The following is a 26,335-nucleotide window of genomic DNA, read 5'->3' on the forward strand; positions in this document are numbered from 1 at the left end:
CCCTTAATCTAAAACAAATTCTGACCTGAAACTGAACGGTCAAGAATTCTTACTTGAAGTTGATGGTTTATAACCAAAATGTGTCCTCACAACATTAGAAGGAAACGCACACATTCACAAGCACACTCACAAACACACATCAGCAGTTTTGCAATCCATCTGACATTTAAATGTGCAGCTCCAACAGAACATACACCTACTATCAGTTGACAAATGGTTGTGAGAGAGAGCGGCGCATTACCGTGGGTTTGAAAGCCAGCGTGGTGCCTGCTGGTTGTGTAAGAGTGGAGGAGGACGACATGCATCCACACAGTCTGAAAAGATGGCTCTGACAGTTCTACCTGTTTCCTGCATCTTCCTGCCTGGGTTTATGATGGATGTGGATTTCACTGCTGTCTGGGGATTGCTTTAAGAAGCTATGACAATGCATTTGACATTATTTTTAAATATTCACCAGCTCTATAACAGAACATATGGAATGAAATATTGAGAATATGCATTGAAATCTGGCATCCTGGTGCAATTTTGTATTATTTATAAGGGAGTAATTATAAGAAATTGAGTGGTAGTCAGGTCAGTGTGCGCAGTAAAATGTATCTGAGATGGTTCATCTTGCACAGTCTATTGGATAATGTGATTTTGTGTCATCGATCCTTTTCACAGTGGACATTTCATTATCATAGCAAGAAAAGTAGAGGTGTAAATAATGACATTAAGGTTGGCTCCATTACATTAGGTTCCCCTGTTAAACCCAGTCAGTGAATGAGAGTGCACAATATCAAACCCGCCTGGGACTGGCTCACCTTAAAATGGAGTGCAGCCATCATTAATGTTATTGATTTCACTGTGCGCTGGCTAAATACAGTACAAAAAGTCAGTATTTCCTCTTCGGGGTATATACAGCGAACGCAGGTTAGCCAGTGATCGCCCGTCTGATGCTGCCACCTTTTTTGCCTTTGACAAATCTGGATTGTGTGTGTGTGTATTTGTGAGATCTTGCGTCTATGAATTTATTCAGTTTGCCTGCCCAGCAAAGCATGTTTCTGTTTAACCCCTAACCCCCTGCTCACTACCTACAGGTGATGGCCACACTTAATTGGTCATAAGGCAAACCAATATCTAACAAACTGATGCAACAGCTGCTCTAAATTCCAGTGGGTCCACGACTAGATCTGTTGTACATGATTTTTAGCATCATCATAAAAATCACAATTGTACTGGCTCGATGAATTTTAAATATGTTTTTTCTTGTGTAAAAACAGACTATATAGACACATAAATGAAAACAATGAATATCCAGTGCCCTGCTTTCATAGTGGAGGGTGGAGCAAATACATAAATTCACCAACCCTGACTTCTGAGGCTATTGACTGCAGCTTGAAAGCATTGAGATAGTGCCACATTTGAGTTATTTGGCTCAGGAGTCTACTTTATTTAATCTGATTCTGACTGAGAGTTAGTTGTGTTTAACCATGTTTTTATATTGTCAAAATAACTAAGTACAACCAAAATGATCAAAAACATGCATATGTGAACATGCATCAGTGCGATAAAACCTACCTAAAATGACAAACCATCTTTACAAAAAATGTATTTAACATGTACATTGACCTTTTAGTTTTACCCATGTCCCATCTGCGAACATGGAGGAGGCAGGGTTTATCCACTATACTGCAGCCAGTGACCAGGGGGCGCTCAAGATGATTTGGCTTCACTTTTGTTGAGCTGTCATGTCGTCAATCTGACTGAAGCAAAGCATCACCAGGAGAGATACCATTTACCGCCTTTGTCAATGGATCATAGACTTCAGATGGTTTAAAAGACAACGATTTGACAAATGTATAAGACCAGAGATTGTCTTAACAGATGAAATAATTTTTGGTCCAATCAGACTGTGGGACTGCTGAATCAAGGAACTAAAGCCATAGTTCCTACACTGTTTATACATGGATGCAAATATCCTCAAATCATAGAGGAAACATCTAATTTCAAAGCTCAGAGTGAAATCAACGAGTGTAACTGACAAAATATTTTGTTAGTATCATTTTTTCAAATTACATTTGCTGATGAAAAGTAATGTATTGTAAATGTGTATATATGTGATTATAGTTATAAATATACTAAACGGTTTTGTGAATTTAGAGTTAGAACCAAAAGCAGGAGCTTGAGTAGAGGTTTGCAGAAGTTAAAAAGCATCTTTATTGTAAATTAGGTATGGTGGAGTGTTCAGGGGCTGAGCCAGTGTTGAACATGGAGCAGGGCAGGGAGAGGGGGCTGGTGTCACAGCCCAACAACACAATCTGAGGAGGAGCAGGGTGAGGCAGGTAAACTGCAACACCCTGGAGGCACAGAAGAACACGGCATTAAACTAGGTTCAGACAAACACGAGGGGAAACACAGACTGGAACTCTTGTTTGGCTCTAGCATTAGTACCACATTGGCAAGCTGAACGATTTGGCGAAGACTGCAGTGTGTGTGTGTGTGTGTGTATACTGCAGGAGCTGTTTAATGGATTGGTCACAGGTGTGCCAGTGATGAGGCAGCAGGTGGGAATGGATCGCCACGCCCAGACGCACGCACACAAAAAAAACACACACACACACACACACACACACACGGTGAGAGAGAAAGACCGAGGACAAATAATGAGGGAGCTGAAAACAGAAGTACAATAGGAGTAGCAGAGGCACAGCTGATACCTTGACACTTCACCTGTTCCCGCAGGCTGGTATCAACGCTCAGTCCTTGCAGGACATAATAAATGTTTAGTATAACACACTCCACCAAAGTTCCTATCTTATCTATAGGTTTGTTTTAAACGTTGACAGATAGTGTTAACATAGCTAAATATATGTCTTTTAAAACTATTATCATGGATGTAGCACTTTATCCCTGGTGCCTACTCAGCTCTCTGCTGTGGCCCTTTGCAGTGAGATAAAATGTTTGCATGGTTTAAATACTTCAGTAATATCTGTGTGAATCATTTCCCCGCAACTTGTATACCTTCAAGGCCCATAATGCCAGAGTGATATGATTAGTGCTAAAAAACCTGGAAAACACACAAGCAAAACTCCCTACAAATTATCTACTTCATTACATCATCAAATTAAATGCTTAGAAGACGTTTAATTTAATTAGTGTGATCTGCCCTAATAAAACTGAAGAGATTAATATTCTGACAGCTGGACCTTTTTGTTTGTTTTGCAGTAACTGCTCTGTACTTTGGCACATTGGCTGGAAAATGAAACAGCGACTATGATGTAGGTCTGTCCGTTTAACTTGAGGTTGCTTACATCCCCTGATGAACAGTGTAGCATGTAAAATAGGAGGCAGCAGTTGCATCACTGTTCACTGTTCAGGACTGGATGTGAACACTATCAAATAAACAACACTATAATCATAGCCATTGTTTCATTTTGAATTAAATAAACTAGAAGGCTAGAATGGAAATGAATTACCACCCCTGAAAGGAGCCAGAGCTTATGACTCTGGTTGGCTGGAGGCCACACCTATAAACCTGACTCTCTGACTAACTGAATGTCTGATTGAATGTCTCTCTGTCTGAATGACTGACTGACTGACTCAGCAATAGCAACTCTATTGATGTGGTTTTATTGAGACCATTGAGAAGAATTGTTTGTGAATGTGATATCACTATAGACCACAGAGACTAAACCTGTGTCTATTTTTGAATTATAGAGTTTAATTATATGTGTTAAAATCCCACCATGACATCAGCCCGTGGTTTATGAACTGCCTGTTTTAACTCATTAAAGTTATTGTTACACTATAGAACACTGATTCGCATTTTCCAAGTTAAATGAATGAACACACCATTCAACTTTATGTGAGTGTTAATATTAGTCTTGTGTAAATGTTTGTAGGCCGTAATTTGCAGGTCCCTCGTCTATTATAATGATTATTTCACTCTGTCAGAATAGCATTAGTGGGTACTGGGAACCATCATGGCTTGTTTAGTCACAAAATGCCAGCAAAGGGAGTATAAATACATTTTCTATTGTCAATTTGCATAAAACAGTACATCAGAACAGGTGGTTTTTTAAAGCTAAAGGGAATAATGTATTTTCAGCCTTTGTGGGGCTCATCAAAGACTGATGTGTCTTTTGCCAACATTATGATGCATCTCTTACAATGACAATGACTTATTTTTTCCATCCAGCTATGAACCGGAATGATTGGTAACCTTACAACTTACAACAAGAAAAACCTCCACCACAGTATCTAAATATAGAAATTTGACCACATCATGACAGCAAGGTCATATCGCTTCTGCTTTATCTTCCCTTCAGTGGGTCCCTGTGCGTTCTTTGCTTTTGTATTCTTGTTTGTTTTTTAACTGATTATTTTTATGTTTCGTGTTTCTTAAAATAGCAGCGAAAAATGAACCGAGGATTATGTCACGCTCCATAGGATTAATAGAACCAGTTGACCTTATCTAATAACAAAACCTGATTTATTCACCGGTTTAGAATAATAAATCAATAACATACTCTGTATGCAGTATAATTTTAAATATGAATCTACAAAGTAACTTTAGTAAACACTTGATGAAGTTGAGTAATACATGTGTGTATATATATATATATATATTTAGTGAAAGTATTTCAAACTGTGCCCACTATTTCTGTTTGTCTTAATTACTCTCAATTGATGGTAATAGGTCGGGATTTGAAAAAAAAATGTATATTTTAAAAAGTTTTTCATCATGTTTGTTTCTTAATTTCTTGTTTAACCTTACTCATTAATTATTCAACTAATTTATTTTTGCTGTAGAAAGACCTGCGAGAGACTGTATCACTCTGGACTGCTCTCCTCCAAATACAACCCAGTGTCCTCTACCATTTTCAAGCCACAACACCAGTGAATGTCTAATGGGCTAACAAAGACAATGACACTTTGAGGGTGCTGTCTATTAATCCACTTAGACTTTTTTACCGTGTGCATTTCCACAATTACAGGGCTGGGTCAAATTCTATTAACCATGAGATTTTTGCCTGACGACAGGGATTCACATGGAGAGTTACCATTCTAAGGCATAAACAGGACTTAACTCTGTGCAAAAGAAGGCGTGGTTGACATTCAGATTTGGATGGGTCAGTTCTGCAGTTGCCCATTTTCATTGAGACTGGTTGGAGATCAGAAAGCTGCAGGCCTCTTTATGTTACTGCTGTTAATGAAAACGTGGACAAGGGGAGAGGGAGAGTTTAGTAGGCAGTTGCCAAATGTTTGGAAGAAGAGTGCTCCCTCCAAAACAAAAACATGACTGTGCATGTTGCATTTGCCAAAGAGCACCTTGAATCACCACAAAGCTACTGGGAAAATGTTATATGGACTAATCAACTCATGGTTGAATTCTTTAGCAAGAATCTCAAGCACTATGATGTCAAATGGAAACTGCATACTAACATAAAAAAAAGAATCCCGCTGGAGAGGTACGGTGGAGTGAGAGCTTTGCTGCCTCTGGGCCTGGACAGATACCCTCTTACCATCAAGTTTATTGAGGTAAAATACAGGATAATACCAGTGTGTGCCAGTCAGCCTCAAGTGAATTTGGTACAGAATCCATAGCAAAGGAATTCCACTTTACTGAGTGGCACAATCACAACCAAGACCTTATCCAAATAGAGTTGCCATGTGGAATTAGCTCAGAGAGCTGTCACACCAAACAACATAAGAATATGGCTGAACTGAACAGCTCTGTGGGAAGAATGGCCCATAATTCCCTTTGACTAGTAAGATGAATTGACCTGCAGGTATTAAAAAGAGCTTGTTTGAAGTAAATGGTTCCAAACTTATTCAAACCAGTTTAAATAATTGGGTCTGGACCATAGACCGTCAGGACTTTCCCCACCGAACGGTATAATTCTGCTGCATTAATCACGTGACTTTGTTTACAGCAGCTCAACACTTTCATTGGCTCGTCTATACAAACTCTCTTTATGTCTTTGTCAATGTGTTCTAAGTGTTTAGCACCGCTCTCTCATCCAGAGATATTTGTTCTATGTGTATTTTTTCCCATTTTTGCGTATTAGAAACGTCATTGACCCCCATGCATGCTGTTTCCTCACATGACCAATCCGGAGTTTCTGCAGACTTTGTGCCAGAGTTCCAGGGGAAGGAGGTCAGCAGCAGTTCCAATGCCTCTGCCTGCTGCATCACCTGAACACTTTAGATTTGTCTTAGTAATTGTGAGTTCATCTGACCGGAGAAACTCCTTCTGCATTGTTCATTTGTCAAAGACAAACTCAGGATAAAGTCCGGACCCAATTCTTCAGACATCTTTTGCAGATCATCTTTGAAAACAGCTTTAGTGTCATACAGCTGAAGTTGCTGATATGCAGTTAAGTCATCATTTAAAACTGATCACTTCTGTGTTTGCTCTTCAGGTACAAACGTGATAGAGCCAAATCAAGACACATTTAGAGCCTCATCATCAAAGCTTTTCTTTGTCACAAAAACAGTAGAAAGTAATAAGAGGCCTTTTATTGCTGACATGATCTAAAATAATGTTTTGATCCTGGTTGGGACAGAAAAGCCTTGTTTGAATATGCATATGGTAGGTGATACAATCTGTCATGAGTTTTAGTTTATGTTTAAGTCACTGGTGACAAAAGAAATCTGTTAAAACTGCAAAAAAACAAAGCTTTGGGTTAATGAGCTTTGAAAGTCACCATTAAATTCTTGAAGAATCACAAAGCCTCCAGACTGTTTTCTGGAGCAATCTTTCAAAACACAGAGAGCTGCTGGATAACACAAAGCATCACAGTGGATGTAATTTGCATCGGTCGGCGGCACTGGATGTGTTCTTTTCACCCAGCATTAATATTGCTGGAGGAAAATGGGAAGTTAAAAATAAAAGCAGCCAAGCATTGTCAGTAAGTTTCCGAGGCGATCATAAAAAACGTTCGATAGAATTGATGACATGCCAGCCAACACAGTGGGATGTAATGCATTTTAAACAGATGCAATCATCTTAGATTGGCCACTTCGTCATCAGCGTTGAATCTGGTAATTGCTGGCAGCTCAACTAAAAAAGAATAATCAATATGAAAGAGGGCCATGAAACAAAGAGAAAATAAGCACTTTTCTGGCAAGCAGAGATAAGTGTAACCCTTGCACTGAGCTGGACAACCAAGTGTGTGTCTGTTTGTGTGTGTGTGTGTGTGTGTCTGTCTTTGTGTGTGTTAGCGTGCGTTCCTCACAAGCTCTGTCGTAGCTCTGCTGTATCTCTCGATGTTCCCAGGGCTTGAAGATTCTTCTCTAATGTGACAACTGAGGGAACAATCAAACAACAGAAACATGAAGAGCAAGTGCTGAACTAACACAAACACTCATGAACTAAGTCAAGTCTAAATTTGATTGTAAACTTATTTCAAAAATGACTTTAACCCTAACCAGAGAATTGAACACAGTGTTGAACACACAACCGACTAAGAATCCTAACCTGAGCCAAATATCTTAAACCAAATTGTATTCTACCTAACCTTAAACCATACACAAAATGAAAACCTTACACTGAAAGTAATATAAATCTAATGCTTCAGCCTAAATTCTTAAAATTACCCTGACCCTAATTTAAAATTAAATTTGATGTAAAAACAAGGACAAAATCCATAACTTCCCACACTAATACAAAACCATTACAAGATTTGATTCAAAAAACAAAAAATTGCATGTGTTGTCTACAGGTATAACTTAATTTAATTTAATACTGGATTTTGCTTAAAATGTTTTGCAACGATAGTCTGACCTCCAAATAAATATGACATTTACATATAAATATAAGCTGGTACCAGTGAATGTCTATCCTTAAAAACTAAATTTCAATTTTAAAAAACAAATGTAACCTAAGGTCAACCCTGATTCTAAAATACCATAAACCCCAATGTATTGTCCTTCCTAAATCTAGATACCAATCTAATTTTTCATTTAAAGAAAGGAAGAGCGGCCAAAATGTCATAGGGCAAAGGTCTCAAAGTAATGGTCAGACATAGAAGCACAAGGACAAATGTCAAGGCAGCATGCAGCACATACACACTCAGTTAACTGATGAATGGTACTTTACCGTTGGCGTTTATCTGGAAGATATTGGAGGAGGTCTCCTGAAACACATCTTGCAGTTCTGCAGGGCTGACCTGTGTGGCTTTGAAGAAAACATGATATCAGCAGAGACTTCACAGTCCAGTGGAGCGTGCCACTGCAGCAGACAGAGAGCTGACCACACAGGGGCAGCATGTGGGGACCACAAAATGAAGTAACAACAAAAAAGAAAAAATGCAGATTTGGGCATTTTCGTTAACAACTGAAATGGCAGCAGTTGATGTAGATGGTATCAAACAAAGCAGACAATGTATTTTCTATAAAAGACAAAAAAAACAGCTACACTCTGAGAATTTGTTTATATTTTACATCACTTTTTTTGTTGCGCAGGTTCATCACTACATCACATTTCTAGCTGTTTTAATCTGTGACCATTAACGTCTCTTGGATGAACAATGTTGGGCCAGAGCCCAGTGGGGGGCCACCAGACACTGAAGCCGAGAGGAACAAAGGGTTGTTAAACTTTGGGCGGGAAACATCCTCCTGCAGGCTCAAGAATCTCCCCCTGGTGGTGGAAAAATGTCCTGGGGTTTTCCCAGAAGCCCCTGCTCAGTTCCAAGCCCCGCCCACTCGGATCCATTTCTGACACTCAATTGGCTTAAAGCCAGCATCATCCTATGACCAACTCCTCAAGGAGGAGGACCTCTCAGGTAGAACAAAACCACTGAGACCCCAATAATCGCGGCCATTTTTACCCTGCTCTGAAGACAACACCAGGCCCCCTTCGGGGCCTCTCAGCTGATTCAGTTGCTAACGGGGGCAACCTTAACTTTAGTTTATCAACCAGAGTTATTTTATTTTCATTTCTTTTATTTCTTTATTCAGTCGACGTTTTTATTTTCAAAAGGACTTTTGCTCTTTTAACTTGAAGAGGCCGCGCACAGGAACTCGCTCGCCGGTCGCGCATCACAGACTTTCTTTCCAAATCCACAGCGGCGTTACCGCTGTTCACCCCATGCAGAAGCGCGAGATTCATTCCGCTGAGGAGCACGAGCTCCACATCCCTGAAGAAGAAGGACGACGCTCATCCCATCGAAGCAGCACGAGCAAATCCGCTGTTTGTCCGGTCCAGCGGCCGAAGACCGCTTGAGAGACCACGTGATTCACTGGCCCGACGCGCACGCACACCGCGAGGGTGGTACAGTAAGAGGCTTTATTGTCTGGGCAGATGTTAATCTAATACGTAGCGTATTGTTTTAATACTTGAATGTATTTGTTTTGTATGAGACCGCCGAGTCTCTAGTGTTAGCGGCGATTCGCCACTTCCGGTTTCCGGTTACGGCCTTGTGCCACAGTTTTTAAGCGCCGTGAGCAGCGTCTCCAGCTCGTTGTGACCGTTTGAACAACTTTAAAGAGACTTTACCGTTCAAACCTCAGCACACAACGCCACTTGGGTGCTGAGTGGTAAAGTAAATGTAACTTGTCTCTGACGGTGCTTTTAAGAGCTTTGCTCCCTCCTTGTATGCTCTCTCTCTCTCTCTCTCCTTCTAAACCGACCTATATACACATCCGATCTGTATTTAGAATACAGTTCATGTAACATAGTTAAATCTATATTCAGAGAGGCTGGACACATCTGGAAGCCATGCGGCCGAACGCCAAGGCAGAGACAAAGAATTCTCTTTGTCTGAAAATCCCTTTGTGTAATTCATGTGACGACCACCAGTGTGAGCTCCGGCCACATGGTGTCATTAACATAGACTCCATTTTGGATAACGCAAGTTAAACCACCATTTTGAATCTATTATTGCCACGCCTCCTCTCTCCCTCTCTTCCCATTCTGGCTCTAAATTCATAACGGCTCCGCCATCTTGTTTTGTAGTCAATCCACCATTTTGATAGTTTTTAGGCCTTGATTCCACGAATCATGATCGGCCGCCATCTTAGATGTGACGTCACCAAGTGACTGCGTCATCGCCACGCCCTCTTCTTTTTCTCTCTCTCTCTCTCGCTCTCTCACACACCCACACAGACACACCCACACAGACACACATTGATAGACACAGACAGATACACACACAGATACACATAGATGAATACATGTGTCTTTCTAAATTGTGATAAGCGGCTGCTGTTGTTATCTTTGAAATATGGGAGTTTGTTAAAATGATGAATCATTAAATAACACTAACTTTATTTCACATGCATACACATAGACACACACACACAGAGAGACACTTTGACACAGACACACACACACACACCGAGACAGACACACATAGGTAGACCGCCGGTTTTACATGTATTTTCTGAATTGTGATTGTGCTGCTGCTGTGTTTATCTTTGATATATCGGAGCTTGTTAAAATGATGAATCATTGAATAACATTAACTTTATTTCCCCTTTTTAATAAATACTTTTGTAATTAAAGTATTTGTATTTCTGTGATTATTTGTACATGTGTATGTGAATACAGCTGGATTATGATTGCCTGTGCTCGAACTTAGTAGCCTTCACTGTTAATTAAATAATTATTAATATTAAATATTGAGATTATTGATTTGACATTTATCATTATGAGACTGATATTTATAGATTGTATCGTTGGTCCCTGTAACCAGGGTGGTGCCCCGCAACAATAAGCAATGATTACAGATTTGTATTATTCTTAATTGATAATTTTATTGTTTTCATTAATTATTTTAACTATTATTAATGGATAACCGTATCATTTCTAATTAAATGTGTTACATTTCTTAATTAATAGCTTTATCATTTTTGATTATTTTTAAGAAATAATTGTTATTTTAATAATCATATTTCATGATTATTAATAATTAGCCAACGTCAATTCTACTCCTACTATTGCACAACATAAATGGTGCCCCCGTGTGAGGCATTCTAACTCCAGCTGTATCATAATACTGTACAATAATCCAGATTCATTTTCCCCCAGAAATTAATTTTTGAAGAAAAAGATATTAATTAATTTTTTTTTTTTTCCTTCCAAAACTTTTTTTTTTTTATCCCTCACAACATAAATGGATCCCCGTGTGAGGGCGGAACGCTTCACGCATGCAACATAAATGGTGCCGCTGCTTGAGGCTATCTAACTCCAGCTGTATCATAATACTGTGTACAATGATCCAGAAATAATTTTGAAAATTATTTCTCTGCAAATAATTTTTTTTTTTAATTTCTAAATTCCCCAGCACCTTTGCAACACAGGTATACTCGTGCCTTGCGTATCTGTGGTTGGCTGCAGAGTGCAATCGGTGGTTGTGTATTCGCGATGCACAATATTTATGATTAATTTCTTAAAGAGAAAAATAATTTTGGAAATTTATTTCTCTTTGAATTTTTTATTTGTAATCCCTTTGCACCTGTGCCAAACAGGTATACTATTGCCTTGTGTATCCGTGGTTGGATTCTTATTGCATATTAGTGGTTGTGTCATCTCCATGCACAATAATTATAATTAATTTTCTTAAGAGAAAAATAATTTTGGAAATTTATTTCTCTTTTTGAATTTTCTTTATTCTTAATTCCCTTTGCTAAGCAGGCGTTGTGTATAGCTATGGTTGGTTGCTGACTACGTTTCAGTAGGTTAGTAATATTTTTATAGGAGATTTTCTGCATGCTTTTTAATTTTAAGGAAACAAACTAGATTTGAGAGACTAGTTTTGTTGAGACTTGTTTGTTAACCAACTAGGTCTTAAGGATTGAGCCATCGAGCTATCCTACATAGCGCTACTATATAGACACAGAGTGAAGCTCACCTGTGCATCTTGTGTAGTGTTTAAAAAATTTTATCCGCTTTTAACCTAAGCAAGCTTGAGCGGCCCACCAGGCTCTTTTCGCACTCAGAAGATGAGTAGCATGGACCATCCTGGGGCAAGGGCTCCCTCAAGGCCAGACGACCTGTCAGAGACAGTCGCCAGTCTGAGCAATTTTTATAGAAATGCTATAATTGAGTTTTTGTCCGCTTTTATCTAAGCAAGCTTGAGCAGCCCACCAGGTGTTTGCGCACTCAGAAGATGAGTAGCATGGACCACACTGGGGCAGGGCTCCCTCAAGACCAGACGACCTGTCAGAGACAGTCGCCAGTCTGATCAATTTTTCTAGTGATGAAGTGAGTGAGTTGAGTGAGTATGATTTAAGTACCTGCGATCGTAAGATTAAAGAACTGTCCATTCACCTGATCAACCCCACTGGCCCGCATCCAAAAATACCCCATGCTCTGGGTCAACTGACACTCCCCTACCAGCAGAGAGCCGAGCTGCAGGCCCAAGAACATGCGAAGGAGCTCCAGGCCATGCAAGCAGCATGTCGAGCGGAGCAGGAGAAAAACTCCCACCTGCGGCATATCATCGAGACCCGCACAGAACAGGACCAGGCGGTGCAGGAGCACGAAGCTCTGCACGGAAGGTCAAAGGTCAGCAGAAAGGGGGGCACAGTCAAACAGAGCTGCCCCCCCCTCGAGCTGATATCCCTGATGACAGGGCCAGGAGCTGACGTCATTCCCGGTGGAGCCAGCGGAACAGAGACACTGGGAGAAAAGCTGCGAGCACAGCTACGCAACCCTCTTGCAGAGGAAGCTTTGCTCTGGAGAGCCAGACACACCCAGCAGTTGACCGCTCCAACCCCCTCAACACCAAAGGGGGGGGCCGGACTCAACCCCTAGACGTGCAGTGACCTGGGACCGCTATGAGGCACTCCAAATGCCTTTCCAGCGGACACACAGCATCCACTCCAGCCAGAAGGAACACATCCTGCACGGAGCCATGCTGATCCACACCACAACGACGGAAGGAATCCGTCCTGGAGGGCTGAAGGAGATTTCCCAGTCTGCCACTCAGGCAGGGGCGCACGATGACTCACGGTCGCGTCCTGGATGGTCCTCCACTCCCGGTGCAAGAGATGGTGGCCACAAAGATGAATACTGTGGCACACACAATTCAGAAGACCCTGATGACTCAGCACCCCCTCAAAGAGAAGAAATCTGCACCCGGCAGCTAGAGCCCCTTAAAAAAAAGACATTTATCGCTTCGACCCAGACAACCGAGGGTTCAACGAAGACGACACCGTGGTTCTGGCAGTTCAAATCCAACTAAATGTGGACCCGGCGCTGGAAGATGACAACTTTCCCCACGCCAAGATGAACCCCAGCAAAGAGAACCAGGAACAGTGACCCTTCCAACAGGGCGCCCCACAAAACCAAGGGGGTGAGGATTTCAACCAGCCCCACAAACAGTTTCGACCTCAGCACCTGAATCCCTCTCAACAGAGGAGTAGGGGCTGGAACAGACGGAAACCCTATCAGTACCAGTAGTATAGATGTGGTGACCGAAATCCAACACATGGGATGCATCCTGGGACAGAGGAGTAAATACGGAGATGTGTGGATGAAGCAATGAGAGACATTGTGCCACGTGTTCCTCCAGGCTCCACTGAGAGACCAGACACTGAACCCCGTTGGCGAAACTAGGAGCAGACGCCCTCCTTCTCCACTCACAAAGATGACTTCAATGACGGGGAAGGACCAAGGCGCTGCCAGAAACCCCCTCTCACCTCCACATCTGAAAAGGGGGGGAAGAAATCCCAACTTTAAAACAAAAAAACGCTCAAACCACTCACTCCATCAATAGCTGCATGCTTTAGACCCTCTGTCAGTAAATTGTATAACGTAGTTCAGGTAGTGAACCTCCTTAGACCTCGTTGAGGATTTTGAAGTCGTTACCACTACGGTTGTGCAGCCCTCACGGGTACACTTGGCAATTCAGTCTTGGCAGTGAAATTCCAATATCTGTAGATCTGAAAACCTAGAAATAGGATTTATCATAAATTCACAGATTAGCGAACAACAGAACGTGACTCGCCGTTCTAAATGTTTTGGTTTGACAGGATAACACACATGTTTACCTCAAAACACCAGCACCTACTCAAACATTTTCTTCTGTTCGTGTTTCCACTTTTCTTTCATTTCACTCTTCACCGAAATTCATTGGTATTTTAACAATAACTGCCGATAAGCATTATGTGAAATTGAAAGTGTGTGCCGTGTTTTAGAATATATGTTATTTAGCCTGTCTGCCCAGACAATTACCTCTCTCTGTTTAGACTCATGCCTCGAAGACATTTATGCCTCTCTGCCTCATAATGAACTAACTTTCACTGCTTCAACTCCACTCAAGTATTACCTCTCATGGATTATCACTGGACTCTCGACCATAGTTTGCCCTGGAGACCGGGGTCACAGCCCACTCTCCAGACCAAAAGGGGGACTGTTGGGCCAGAGCCCAGTGGGGGGCCACCAGACACTGAAGCCGAGAGGAACAAAGGGTTGTTAAACTTTGGGCGGGAAACATCCTCCTGCAGGCTCAAGAATCTCCCCCTGGTGGTGGAAAAATGTCCTGGGGTTTTCCCAGAAGCCCCTGCTCAGTTCCAAGCCCCGCCCACTCGGATCCATTTCTGACACTCAATTGGCTTAAAGCCAGCATCATCCTATGACCAACTCCTCAAGGAGGAGGACCTCTCAGGTAGAACAAAACCACTGAGACCCCAATAATCGCGGCCATTTTTACCCTGCTCTGAAGACAACACCAGGCCCCCTTCGGGGCCTCTCAGCTGATTCAGTTGCTAACGGGGGCAACCTTAACTTTAGTTTATCAACCAGAGTTATTTTATTTTCATTTCTTTTATTTCTTTATTCAGTCGACGTTTTTATTTTCAAAAGGACTTTTGCTCTTTTAACTTGAAGAGGCCGCGCACAGGAACTCGCTCGCCGGTCGCGCATCACAGACTTTCTTTCCAAATCCACAGCGGCGTTACCGCTGTTCACCCCATGCAGAAGCGCGAGATTCATTCCGCTGAGGAGCACGAGCTCCACATCCCTGAAGAAGAAGGACGACGCTCATCCCATCGAAGCAGCACGAGCAAATCCGCTGTTTGTCCGGTCCAGCGGCCGAAGACCGCTTGAGAGACCACGTGATTCACTGGCCCGACGCGCACGCACACCGCGAGGGTGGTACAGTAAGAGGCTTTATTGTCTGGGCAGATGTTAATCTAATACGTAGCGTATTGTTTTAATACTTGAATGTATTTGTTTTGTATGAGACCGCCGAGTCTCTAGTGTTAGCGGCGATTCGCCACTTCCGGTTTCCGGTTACGGCCTTGTGCCACAGTTTTTAAGCGCCGTGAGCAGCGTCTCCAGCTCGTTGTGACCGTTTGAACAACTTTAAAGAGACTTTACCGTTCAAACCTCAGCACACAACGCCACTTGGGTGCTGAGTGGTAAAGTAAATGTAACTTGTCTCTGACGGTGCTTTTAAGAGCTTTGCTCCCTCCTTGTATGCTCTCTCTCTCTCTCTCTCCTTCTAAACCGACCTATATACACATCCGATCTGTATTTAGAATACAGTTCATGTAACATAGTTAAATCTATATTCAGAGAGGCTGGACACATCTGGAAGCCATGCGGCCGAACGCCAAGGCAGAGACAAAGAATTCTCTTTGTCTGAAAATCCCTTTGTGTAATTCATGTGACGACCACCAGTGTGAGCTCCGGCCACATGGTGTCATTAACATAGACTCCATTTTGGATAACGCAAGTTAAACCACCATTTTGAATCTATTATTGCCACGCCTCCTCTCTCCCTCTCTTCCCATTCTGGCTCTAAATTCATAACGGCTCCGCCATCTTGTTTTGTAGTCAATCCACCATTTTGATAGTTTTTAGGCCTTGATTCCACGAATCATGATCGGCCGCCATCTTAGATGTGACGTCACCAAGTGACTGCGTCATCGCCACGCCCTCTTCTTTTTCTCTCTCTCTCTCTCGCTCTCTCACACACCCACACAGACACACCCACACAGACACACATTGATAGACACAGACAGATACACACACAGATACACATAGATGAATACATGTGTCTTTCTAAATTGTGATAAGCGGCTGCTGTTGTTATCTTTGAAATATGGGAGTTTGTTAAAATGATGAATCATTAAATAACACTAACTTTATTTCACATGCATACACATAGACACACACACACAGAGAGACACTTTGACACAGACACACACACACACACCGAGACAGACACACATAGGTAGACCGCCGGTTTTACATGTATTTTCTGAATTGTGATTGTGCTGCTGCTGTGTTTATCTTTGATATATCGGAGCTTGTTAAAATGATGAATCATTGAATAACATTAACTTTATTTCCCCTTTTTAATAAATACTTTTGTAATTAAAGTATTTGTATTTCTGTGATTATTTGTACATGTGTATGTGAATACAGCTGGATTATGATTGCCTGTGCTCGAACTTAGTAGCCTTCACTGTTAATTAAATAATTATTAATATTAAATATTGAGATTATTGATTTGACATTTATCATTATGAGACTGATATTTATAGATTGTATCGTTGGTCCCTGTAACCAGGGTGGTGCCCCGCAACAATAAGCAATGATTACAGATTTGTATTATTCTTAATTGATAATTTTATTGTTTTCATTAATTATTTTAACTATTATTAATGGATAACCGTATCATTTCTAATTAAATGTGTTACATTTCTTAATTAATAGCTTTATCATTTTTGATTATTTTTAAGAAATAATTGTTATTTTAATAATCATATTTCATGATTATTAATAATTAGCCAACGTCAATTCTACTCCTACTATTGCACAACAACAAGGAGGCTCCAAATCATTTGGTTCCAGACCAGAGAGTTGTTGGCCCATGTTGCACATTTGTATATCAAAATGCATTGTTGTTGTTGAACTTTGTTCTTTGATTCTTTTTTCCTTTATTATCTTTGTCAAAGCTGTGGAAGCATCAATCAACAACAATAGATCAAAATTCCCCAGAATCTCTCTTCAACTTCAGCATACTGACCTTTGTAGTCCCTCAAAGCTCGTTGTATTAATTGTAGGCCTCAAAACTCGTGCCCATCAACCTAAGTTTTGTATTTTCAGCTTGTTGTCGTGACTTAACTAAATGGTAAATGGATTTGTATTTATATAGCGCTTTTCTAGTCTTGATGACCACTCAAAGCGCTTTACATTACAGTTTCACATTCCCCCATTCACAGACACATACATACGATGCATCTACTTGCAGCACTTTTGTTATTCTATGGGGGGCCATTCGGGGTTCAGCATCTTGCCCAAGGACACTTCGGCATGCAGACGGTTCAGACTGGGGATTGAACCGCCGATCTTCAGGTTGGAGGATGACCACTCTACCCCTCAGCCACAGCCGCCCAAACTAAGCTAAACTATGTATTTAATATAGCTTGACCTCTGTGTTCTTACCTCTCTTAACCTTTTTTTTGTGAAAAGATTTTCAAATAGACATCAAAAAATCTATTGTTAAAGCCTAATGTGCAGTATCTGAGTTTGTTTGGTTACAAAGCCTCTTATTCCGGCTTTGGTATTTATCTGAAAACAAAAAGGATTTTTACATTCACATGCTTGAAATTAAACTGTTAAGGTTGCATTTGGTGGTGGACAGCACAGAATTCAAATAGCACCCCTGCCTTTCAATATATTGTGCAGAAGATATTGGAACAGGGATAGCACCATTTTAATTTGACTTATCCTTAATGGTGACTATTGAAGTTTATGCTTTGTTCCTAAATCTGCTTCTTAAACAAATCAAGCCAAGCTGACAACTGAAGATTTAAAGAATTCATGTAAAGACATTAATGAACTTACGCATTAAACATTTATTAATTAGGCACAGGAGATGGTAGGAAAAATGGACTTACATTAATTATAATGAAAGAGTGGGTATAGTTACTGGAATGAATAGATGTAAAAATTGAATGGACATCAAAAGGCTGCTGGAGCTTCTGATGTACGAGCTAACTGCAGCAACGATGATAGACTGGACGGGGGGAAATGGCGTGGCACTGAGCCACAGGCTGGCGGCAGAAGTGGTGAGTCTGCTGTGTAAGTTATGTGGGCAGAACCATTTTCCTTGTTCAGAAGCACATTTCATTGCAAATGACAGGGAGGGTTAATGGTCCAGAGCCATTACAGCAGGCCGAGATCAACATCATGACCTGGATAAGCTGCACACACAAGCCAGCGCACACACCCTATTGTCAATTTTGCACCCAGAAATGACTCCCATCAACATTTTTCCTCTCACATTGTCAGGAGTACACGGGCATAGATAAAATGTAGGGGCGGAAAAAGCTCGGAAGTACCGGGAATTGATGAATGGGCTATCAAATATTGAAATTAAATAAAGAGAGACAGGCAAGCGGAGGTGAAGTCAAAGACAAATTAGTGGTGGACAGTGAAACATATATTCAGTGTGGGCAGGAGGAAGAGCTGAGGGACCTCCCCTGTACATCACAAGTCATTAACTCAACTCAATGAGCTATACTGACAAATCGTCCAGGTAACGACATGATTGCATTCAGTCCATCGAGCAGCGTTACAAGATTGTGGTACATTTGGAAAATGGGTCATTTTTCAACTGAGGGATCTTTAATGTTATCTCAGCATACACACATTTTTACCGCACACTTTTGTACACCTTTCTTTTCCCATGATGGATGGATGCCCTCTGTTCATGCTACAGTGGAGGTTGATCGGCCTGTCACAAGATGGGTGTGGGTTTACTTTTGTGTATGTCCTCAGTATAGGACCCTCCCTTCCTTCTCTGCAGGCTGATAAAAATAAAATATACTGACCTCATCACATCTCAAAAGCTGTTCTTCATTTTATGGCATCTATGTATTTCAAGTTAGTTGTAGTTGAGTATTGTTAGAGTAGAAACGTAGCCTGATGACATGTTGTGAAACACCATAGGGATTATATAAGGATTTAGGCACTAAAAATAAGTTGTTGGAGTGAGGACTAGGTGGATGAATAGACAGATTTATTGTACATTGAATTTCTTACTCGTTAATTAGCTACCAAGGCCTGCAGCCCCTTTTGTGAGATGGTAAATTAAATGTGCTGTCACTTTATTACACAATTAATGTATCCTTTTTCCCAGTCTGCAGTTTGCATTATTGGACAAGTTTTCCAGTAATTCTGTACTATTAGATGCTCCAAAGATTTATAAAAACTCTTACCCTGGGACATTGTGTGTGTGTGTGTGTTTATAGGTATTGTGTATCATTCTGAATCATTTGCAGATAGTCCCTCCCCTCCAATCAACATGAAAAGTTCCCTTGTACTGCAGTCAAGTCAACTAGTGTGATCTGACACTGACGATCAGAAGGAATCAAGCAGCAGGATGTGAAGAGCAATTGACATCCTGCTGCTTCCAGCAGAACATCAACAAGGTAGTCGGGTCAGAGAGGCTATTGCAATTCATTGGAACCATTGTGAATCCAAGCTGATTACAGCCACTGCTTAAAGTAAAGTGGGCCACCTTTCAATTCCCCTGGAGGAGATGGATGTCTAAAAGTCAAATCATTACTCTCTCCTGATGTTCAACGAAAACCTCCCACCATCTGCTGACATATGACAGGGGCCGTCTCCTACAGGATGCAGCTCAATGGTGAGGGTCAGAGGTCACAAGAGGAGGAGAGAGAGGGGGCGACCATGGTCAACCACCACATCCTGTGCCATGGAATCAGACCAGAGCAGATTGAGCACTTCTGTTCTTCCTTTATCTATTGCATCCTTCTCCACAGAATATCCATGGGGGAAATATATCCATATAGTTGTGTCCAATGACACCTCATCATGTGTTGCATTACATGTTGTGATATTTATTTTGAATTTTAACAAGTTGTAAAAAGGTTACCCTGAAAAAAAAATTAATTCCACTTTGAACCAAAATAATTTACTTGCATGAATCTGGTAACATTAACTCTGACTTATCTCTGTGTTACCTGCAATTCATACCTTTGACAAATGGTTAAAAAGAACATGAAGTGTGTGCCAAGTAAAAATTATTGTCACACGATGCTTTCACCGGCAAGAAATGTCATTTTCACATTAGCACCACAACACAATCTGCACTTACGATTTCATGCTCATTTCTCAAACCGCACTGCTCCTTGGAAGGTTAGAGGACCCGTAGAGGGTTATTTCCAAATCAGTGTTTGGTCAATGGTTTGGATCAGCTCAGCAGCTTTTTATCTTTCCACCCTTGAAACTCTTCTCTCACATTAACATGTCGACACTTTAACATGCTGTTATCAGCATCCTACTTCAAAGCTGTGCTGATATGCATTGCCATCACAAAGTCACTCTTGACAAATCCAGTCTCCCTGTGGTTTCAGTAGCTGGTCTCATACAGTCATAACTTTCATTTTGTCCGACACACCATCTCCACGGAGGCTGTGGAAATGCTTATGAGGGGTGCAAGAAATGTAGATAATTTGAAGAAAGGGTCATGAGACTAAGGGCTCCATTTTAACATTAGAAAAGTGCTTTTAGAATCCAAATCCACTTTTGCAAGTGCATTAAAAAGTGCATAGTTCAAAGGATTGTTGTAAGTCTCCAAATCACATATTAGTCTACTCAAGATATTTGCCACTTCTGACAATCCATATTTTACATGAAAATGAGAAATGAGGTTATTTAATTCTCATTCATAACAAAACAGGTAATTAGGTTAATGTTTTTCTTCTAAAGGTACTTTAACAAGCCTTTAAAAGTGAATAACAAACAATTACAGTTGAAATTACCATTAGTCTACTTTTTAGGCTCTAGTGGTCCCACAACCTGAACATAAAAATTCATAATGAGGCAATATTTAAATTCACTTTTATGTCCTTTTTTGAGTTTTCAGTTTTTGTTCTAAAATCAGTAAAAATTAGAAAGCCACTCTGAGACCACAAGACTTGTACATTATCTTGCAGTTTGGAAGAAGTGTTTCCCATTTATTATCTCGGCTGTAACAGCACACCTATTTGATTGACCTGCCACAGTTTCAAAATAAACCAATAAAGATATTTTTTAACTTCTCAGAATTACATAAGACGTCTTGAACTATTTGCTGAGTGCTCACTCCTGCTTACGTCCATAAAGTTATTACTGACCATGCAGGCAGTGAAACCTTATAATTGGAGCTGCAGTTGTATCTGCAAATGTCATGCAAACATTCACTCTTCAGTCTGTGTACACGCCACTAAGAGGCTGTTAATGTGACAGCAACGGTTGTGTGCATGCACTTGCACCTTGCTACTGCCATGTATTAAATTAATTAAGTGGTAAACACAGCAGGGAATGTGCAACACAATTCCATTTGAACTGTCCATTTATTCAGATCTCCATAGCCTTGTTGGTGCAGCTACTAAGATAAAGGGTCTGATGCGGAATAAAAATATAAAGCTGTATTACCAAATCTATATTTTTTAAATACTTGTATTTATTGACAAGACCCCAGTGAAATGATAAAAGATGATACTTAGTTGGCTGTGGTTGATTCCCCCCCCCCCCCTTTATTTAATAATCAATACTATGTGTATATCCCGATATCTCCCACATTAATGACGAGGGTCCTGAGCACACAGGAGATGAATTACCAGCAGGCCCTCACAAGTAGCTAGTCCATTGCACAAATGTATTACCTGCAACAATTATACTCTTGAATCAGGGAAAAATAAATGACTCAAGAGCCCCTGTCTCCTCACTGAGGGACAAGGTTTGATTTTAGTGTCAAGTATGACTGAAACATAAACCACTCTAACCTGCAATTTTAAACTACATTCTTTTGTTAGATTGTTTGGTGAGTGACAAAATTGTATACCCCTTCTATATTTATACCTTTGTTCATGTGTTGATTTCCATTTATTTCTTAAAACACTTATTGCTGCATCAGCTACATTAATAAAAAAAATGCTTAAATTAGGACAGAAAAGATTGGTAGAGGTATATTAGAAGAATACATTTTATCACGGCTCACTTTATATATTTATATTATCTAAATAATCATATCCTAAAACCTTTTATAATATAGTATAGGCTTCTACAACTGTTTAATAGCCTAAACAATTATTAGAGCAACTGAACATGTCATGTTCTGTCATTTTAGTTAGTTGATGTCTCTTTGTGTTTTTCTGGTTCCTGTTTTATTTTGTAGTCTCTGTTCCTTGTGTGTGGTTTCTGTCTTCACTTCCTGTCAGTGATTGTCTTTCCAGTCCTCATGTGTTTCAGCTGTGTTTAATTGGCCCTGCCTTCCCTCTGTGTATATAAGCCTCTGTGCTTCCCTTTGTCCTTGTTGGATTGTTTTTGCGTTGTTGCTGTTCTCGCTGTTCCATGGTGCTGTCCTTTCCCGTGTTCCTGCCCTGTCCTGATCTTCTGAGCCTCTTGTAAGCTTCCTTGTGATTGTCTTTCCAGTTTTTCCACTCTCATAGTGTTTTTGTCTAGTTAACCCTCTTTATATTAAATACTCTTTTTGTTAAATACCTCTGCTCCTGGGTCCATCTAAAGAAACCGTTTATTTGGGGATAAAGACCTGTAGTACTGCTACTGCAGCTTCACCAAGGCCGACAAACCACAGTAGTGCTTTAAAAAAAGCTATTTATTGAGCTGAAAATGCTGATTTGATCATACGACTAAGTTGCTCTTAAATTGCTGATGCAGGAAACTAGAGCAGCAGCTTCATCATGGTCAGACAGTTATTTTAGGCAGATGACCGAAACAGGCTTGGAGAACCTGCAGAGCAGGTAGAGTATGCAAACCACAGGAATTCATAAAAGACTCACCTTGACTTCACTATGAGGAGGTGTACACCAACCCCACCATCCAAACACAGTCACACACTCAACAGAATCATACCACCATGAAGCCGTTTGGAGGCGTTCTGCTCTGTTTAGTGTGCTGTTGTAACGGTGTAAATATGTTGTTTGTTAAATCCTGTTCAACGTGGGACTGCAGTCACAGTTTTTTATGTATTTCTTTTATTTTGCCGTGTCTTTTATTTTGAAAACCTATAGCGGGAGCTTCTGGGGGATTAAATCTGGCGCACTTTGTTTTTACCTCAGAAGCAGGTGCTCGCGCTATGGGTAGGTTGTCCTTCTTTCCTGTTAGTGTTTTAGTTAGTTGCTTATGGTTAATTTAGTGTATTAAACCTGTGAAGTAATATGCAACTTTCTTTTGTAGATGACTGTGACTGTTTTGTCCCATATATGTTGCAGGTCTGTTGTAAAGTATAAATGATTGTCTACCACTATACGATCACGTGTTACTCAGAAGCAGGTGCTCGCGCTATGGATAGAGAAAGGATTCTTTAGACAAGTTGGGATTACAAGACTTAGACTTAGAGGGCTGTGAGGTTTCTGACCAGTGGAAAGATAGACTTTTGCAGCTTGTTGAGAAGTATGAGTCAGTTTTTTCCAGGGACAAGATGGACTGTGGGGAGGCTACTGACTTCGTCCACAAAATACACCTCGTGGATGAGAGACCATTTCGCCTGCCCTACCGCCGAGTACCACCAGGCCAGTATGAGAAGCTGAGAAAAGCACTCAATGAGATGGAGGAAAGAGGCATCATCCGGAAGTCTCACAGCGAGTATGCATCCCCACTGGTCTTGGTGTGGAAGAAAGATGGAAGTCTGCGCGACTGTGGCTGTTTTGTCCCATATATGTTGCAGGTTGCAGAATAAAGTTACACTGCTTCCATTAAACACACAGAAATAGCAGCAGAGCAAAACAGAGACCGTCACACTGTCATGTCCCTCGTGGCCAGAATGTGCAGAAATGGAGACCAAAATGAAATTATTATTATGAATCTTCTTACTGAACAACATGTTGTTCACATGCTGCAATATGGCTTGCCTTTCAGTTCCATTAGTGAAGGCCTCCTCATAAGTTAGTCTCATTCCACTGCTCAGTGGGAGACACAGTACTTGTGTTAGCAAAGATAACAAACACCAAACTGATCTATTTCCTTGAACATTATGAGAAAGGCATCACATGTGATTCTGTCTGAGCTGACAAAACGTTTTTATTGTTTCCCAGTAATGCATATTGAGACCATAACGGAAGAAAACCATCTACACCCCTTTTCTCTATGACCACTCAAAGCAATTTACAAAGAGGTCACACTCACCCCTTCATAAATCGCTAATGCTATGAACACATGTTGACCAGATTAACCAGGGATCGAACCACCGTCCTGCCAATGAGTGGACAAGCTGCTATACCGCCTGAGCCACGGACGCCTCAGTTAACAGCATCATATACAGAAAGGGAAATATTTTTTTCAGTTGCAGCACGTTTTTTCTTTTTCTGGATGCTGTCAGGCCACTGTAATTACTTCCATGATCCTTCATACTAACTGTGGGAATCTAAAAATAACAAATTGTTGAGTGCAGAATTTAATACAAAACATGACCTTTCCACAAAACAATTAGAGCTACATGCAAGACAAATGAAGCTATTATGAGCGGTTTAATGAGAGAAAAACTCCTCTGCAGAAGATACAAATACATTGGATGTTTAAAATTCTTTAACGTCAGCAGCCCAGACGCATCAGACAGTGGTTTAACATTCTTTACAGCCACATTCACAGTGAAATATGCATTTATAATCTTTTTGGTCTTAACTTACTTTAATTAGGGAGTAGGTCCGTCCCCTATTATCACATAAAGCTATTGTTTAGCCTTTTAGCCGCAACTACATTCATGTTTGTGGTGGTAAGGACAGCTAAGATATGCTTTTGCTAACAGGGTTTAGAGGTTGTCACAAGCCTGGAGTTGTCCTGCTCAGGGGCGTCGTTAGGCCTGTTTTAGAGGGGCTGAAGCCTCCCTAAAATGTTCTTCAGCCCCCCCAAATAATTACTGGGATTTTTTAATTTTTTTTTTAATTAAACTATTGTTTTACACATGGACAAGTTATTTATAACTAACATGCTACATATGTGAGTGCGTTCCTGGTATGTATGTTTTCTCCCCCTTCAAAGTACAATCCAATAGCCTCTCATCATGCTTAACAATAAAAGAACCGGGCACTAGGATCTTTGGGAGTCTGCATCGCTGCTGCGCTGGCTTTCTCACTCTGCCAAGTAACGTCTCTCATCAAGACAGCAGGATTACTAGATATCTATCTCTAGTATTTTAAAACAATATCAGTGCCTATTATTCCCTTCTGCTCATAATATAACAAATAAACAACTCAGAAGTTGACACTGGCAGGTCCAGTCTCCATCCATTGTGTGTGGTCCCTTTAAGATTTGGGAGTGAAGCGGATATGAAAACTAGTATATCCGTTTTTCCTTTACAAGCAGGAAAATTATTTCACTCTATTTGAGAAAAGTTCATATTTGTTGTCAAATTTCACAATGACCCTGAAATTCTGTCTCTTCTGTTATCTTATACTGAATGAATGCAAGCAAAGATACAGAGAAAAATCACACTCTTTCTGATTGAACCAATCTATGAACTGTCTGAAACAATGGATATCCGCAGCCCCAAATGAGCCCCAAAAAAAAAATTGGCGTGCGCTGCGCGCGCAAACATTCAACGTCCTTAGGGGCTAAGCCCCCCCCTTTCTTTCAATCCTAGAAACGCCCCTGGTCCTGCTTTGTGTTGTGCTCGTTTGTGTGTTTCAGGTTCCTGTAGGCGGCGTCAGACCTTAAGGCCGATATATGCTACTCTGTTTTGACGGACACATGGGAACGCCTTCTCCGCCGTTGAACGCCCTCTCCGGGCACCTCGGCTCCTCAGCGCAAAAACCTGCTGTCACGACTTTAATTCCACGGCTATCATGACACTGTTTCACCGTCAGGATAGAAGCAAACACTTGGTAGTAGTTAGTATCGGGAGTCCCTGCTGACTGTGTGTGGAAGCTGGAGGGGAAGCTAGCTACCTCTGTGTAGCAACGCAGTTCGGAAACAAGACTGGGGAACCGCTGCGCTAAGAAACGATAACATAAGCATTTTGACCTGCTTGGTGTCACTTTATTTCTGCAAAAACTGTTGCGTCATCAACAGCCTTTGTTACTATCGTTCACTGTGTGTGAGGGAAGCCGGGAGGAGGTAAACAAACAATCAACGACTTCTTCTGCATATGTAACTCATGAGGTAGGCTTCTCTAAGCTCGTCAGCTGCGCCACCTGCTGTTCTGGCGGTGAATTGTTTTCAGCACCGACAGCTTTCGGAGAACCATAAATGAAAAAGAGTCCCCCCGCGCGTAACTGACTCGGAGTAGTGTGAGGCACACCTGTGCTGACCTGTATTTAAGAAGGCTACAGACTGGGCTCTCCCCTCTCTCTGCCCAGGTCTACAACCACATAGATATGGCATTTACTTGATTCTAATTGGTATACCCCAGGGGTGTCCAAA

At 41.0% G+C, this 26,335-nt stretch overlaps 1 protein-coding gene across 1 annotated transcript in view; it reads right to left on the reverse strand.

The window, feature by feature from the left end:
* Positions 1 to 26,335, reverse strand: part of tsnare1 (T-SNARE Domain Containing 1) — a 150,083-nt gene that overhangs the window by 78,090 nt on the left and 45,658 nt on the right. Inside the window, exons 3-4 of the mRNA XM_053433461.1 lie at positions 8,087 to 8,164; positions 7,224 to 7,293 (exon numbers count right to left, since the gene is read on the reverse strand). Coding sequence (XP_053289436.1) covers positions 7,224 to 7,293; positions 8,087 to 8,164 — 148 coding nt within the window. The remainder of the gene's footprint in view (positions 1 to 7,223; positions 7,294 to 8,086; positions 8,165 to 26,335) is intronic.

The sequence above is a fragment of the Pleuronectes platessa genome, chromosome 10 (assembly GCF_947347685.1).
Source record: "Pleuronectes platessa chromosome 10, fPlePla1.1, whole genome shotgun sequence".
Taxonomy (NCBI): domain Eukaryota; kingdom Metazoa; phylum Chordata; class Actinopteri; order Pleuronectiformes; family Pleuronectidae; genus Pleuronectes; species Pleuronectes platessa.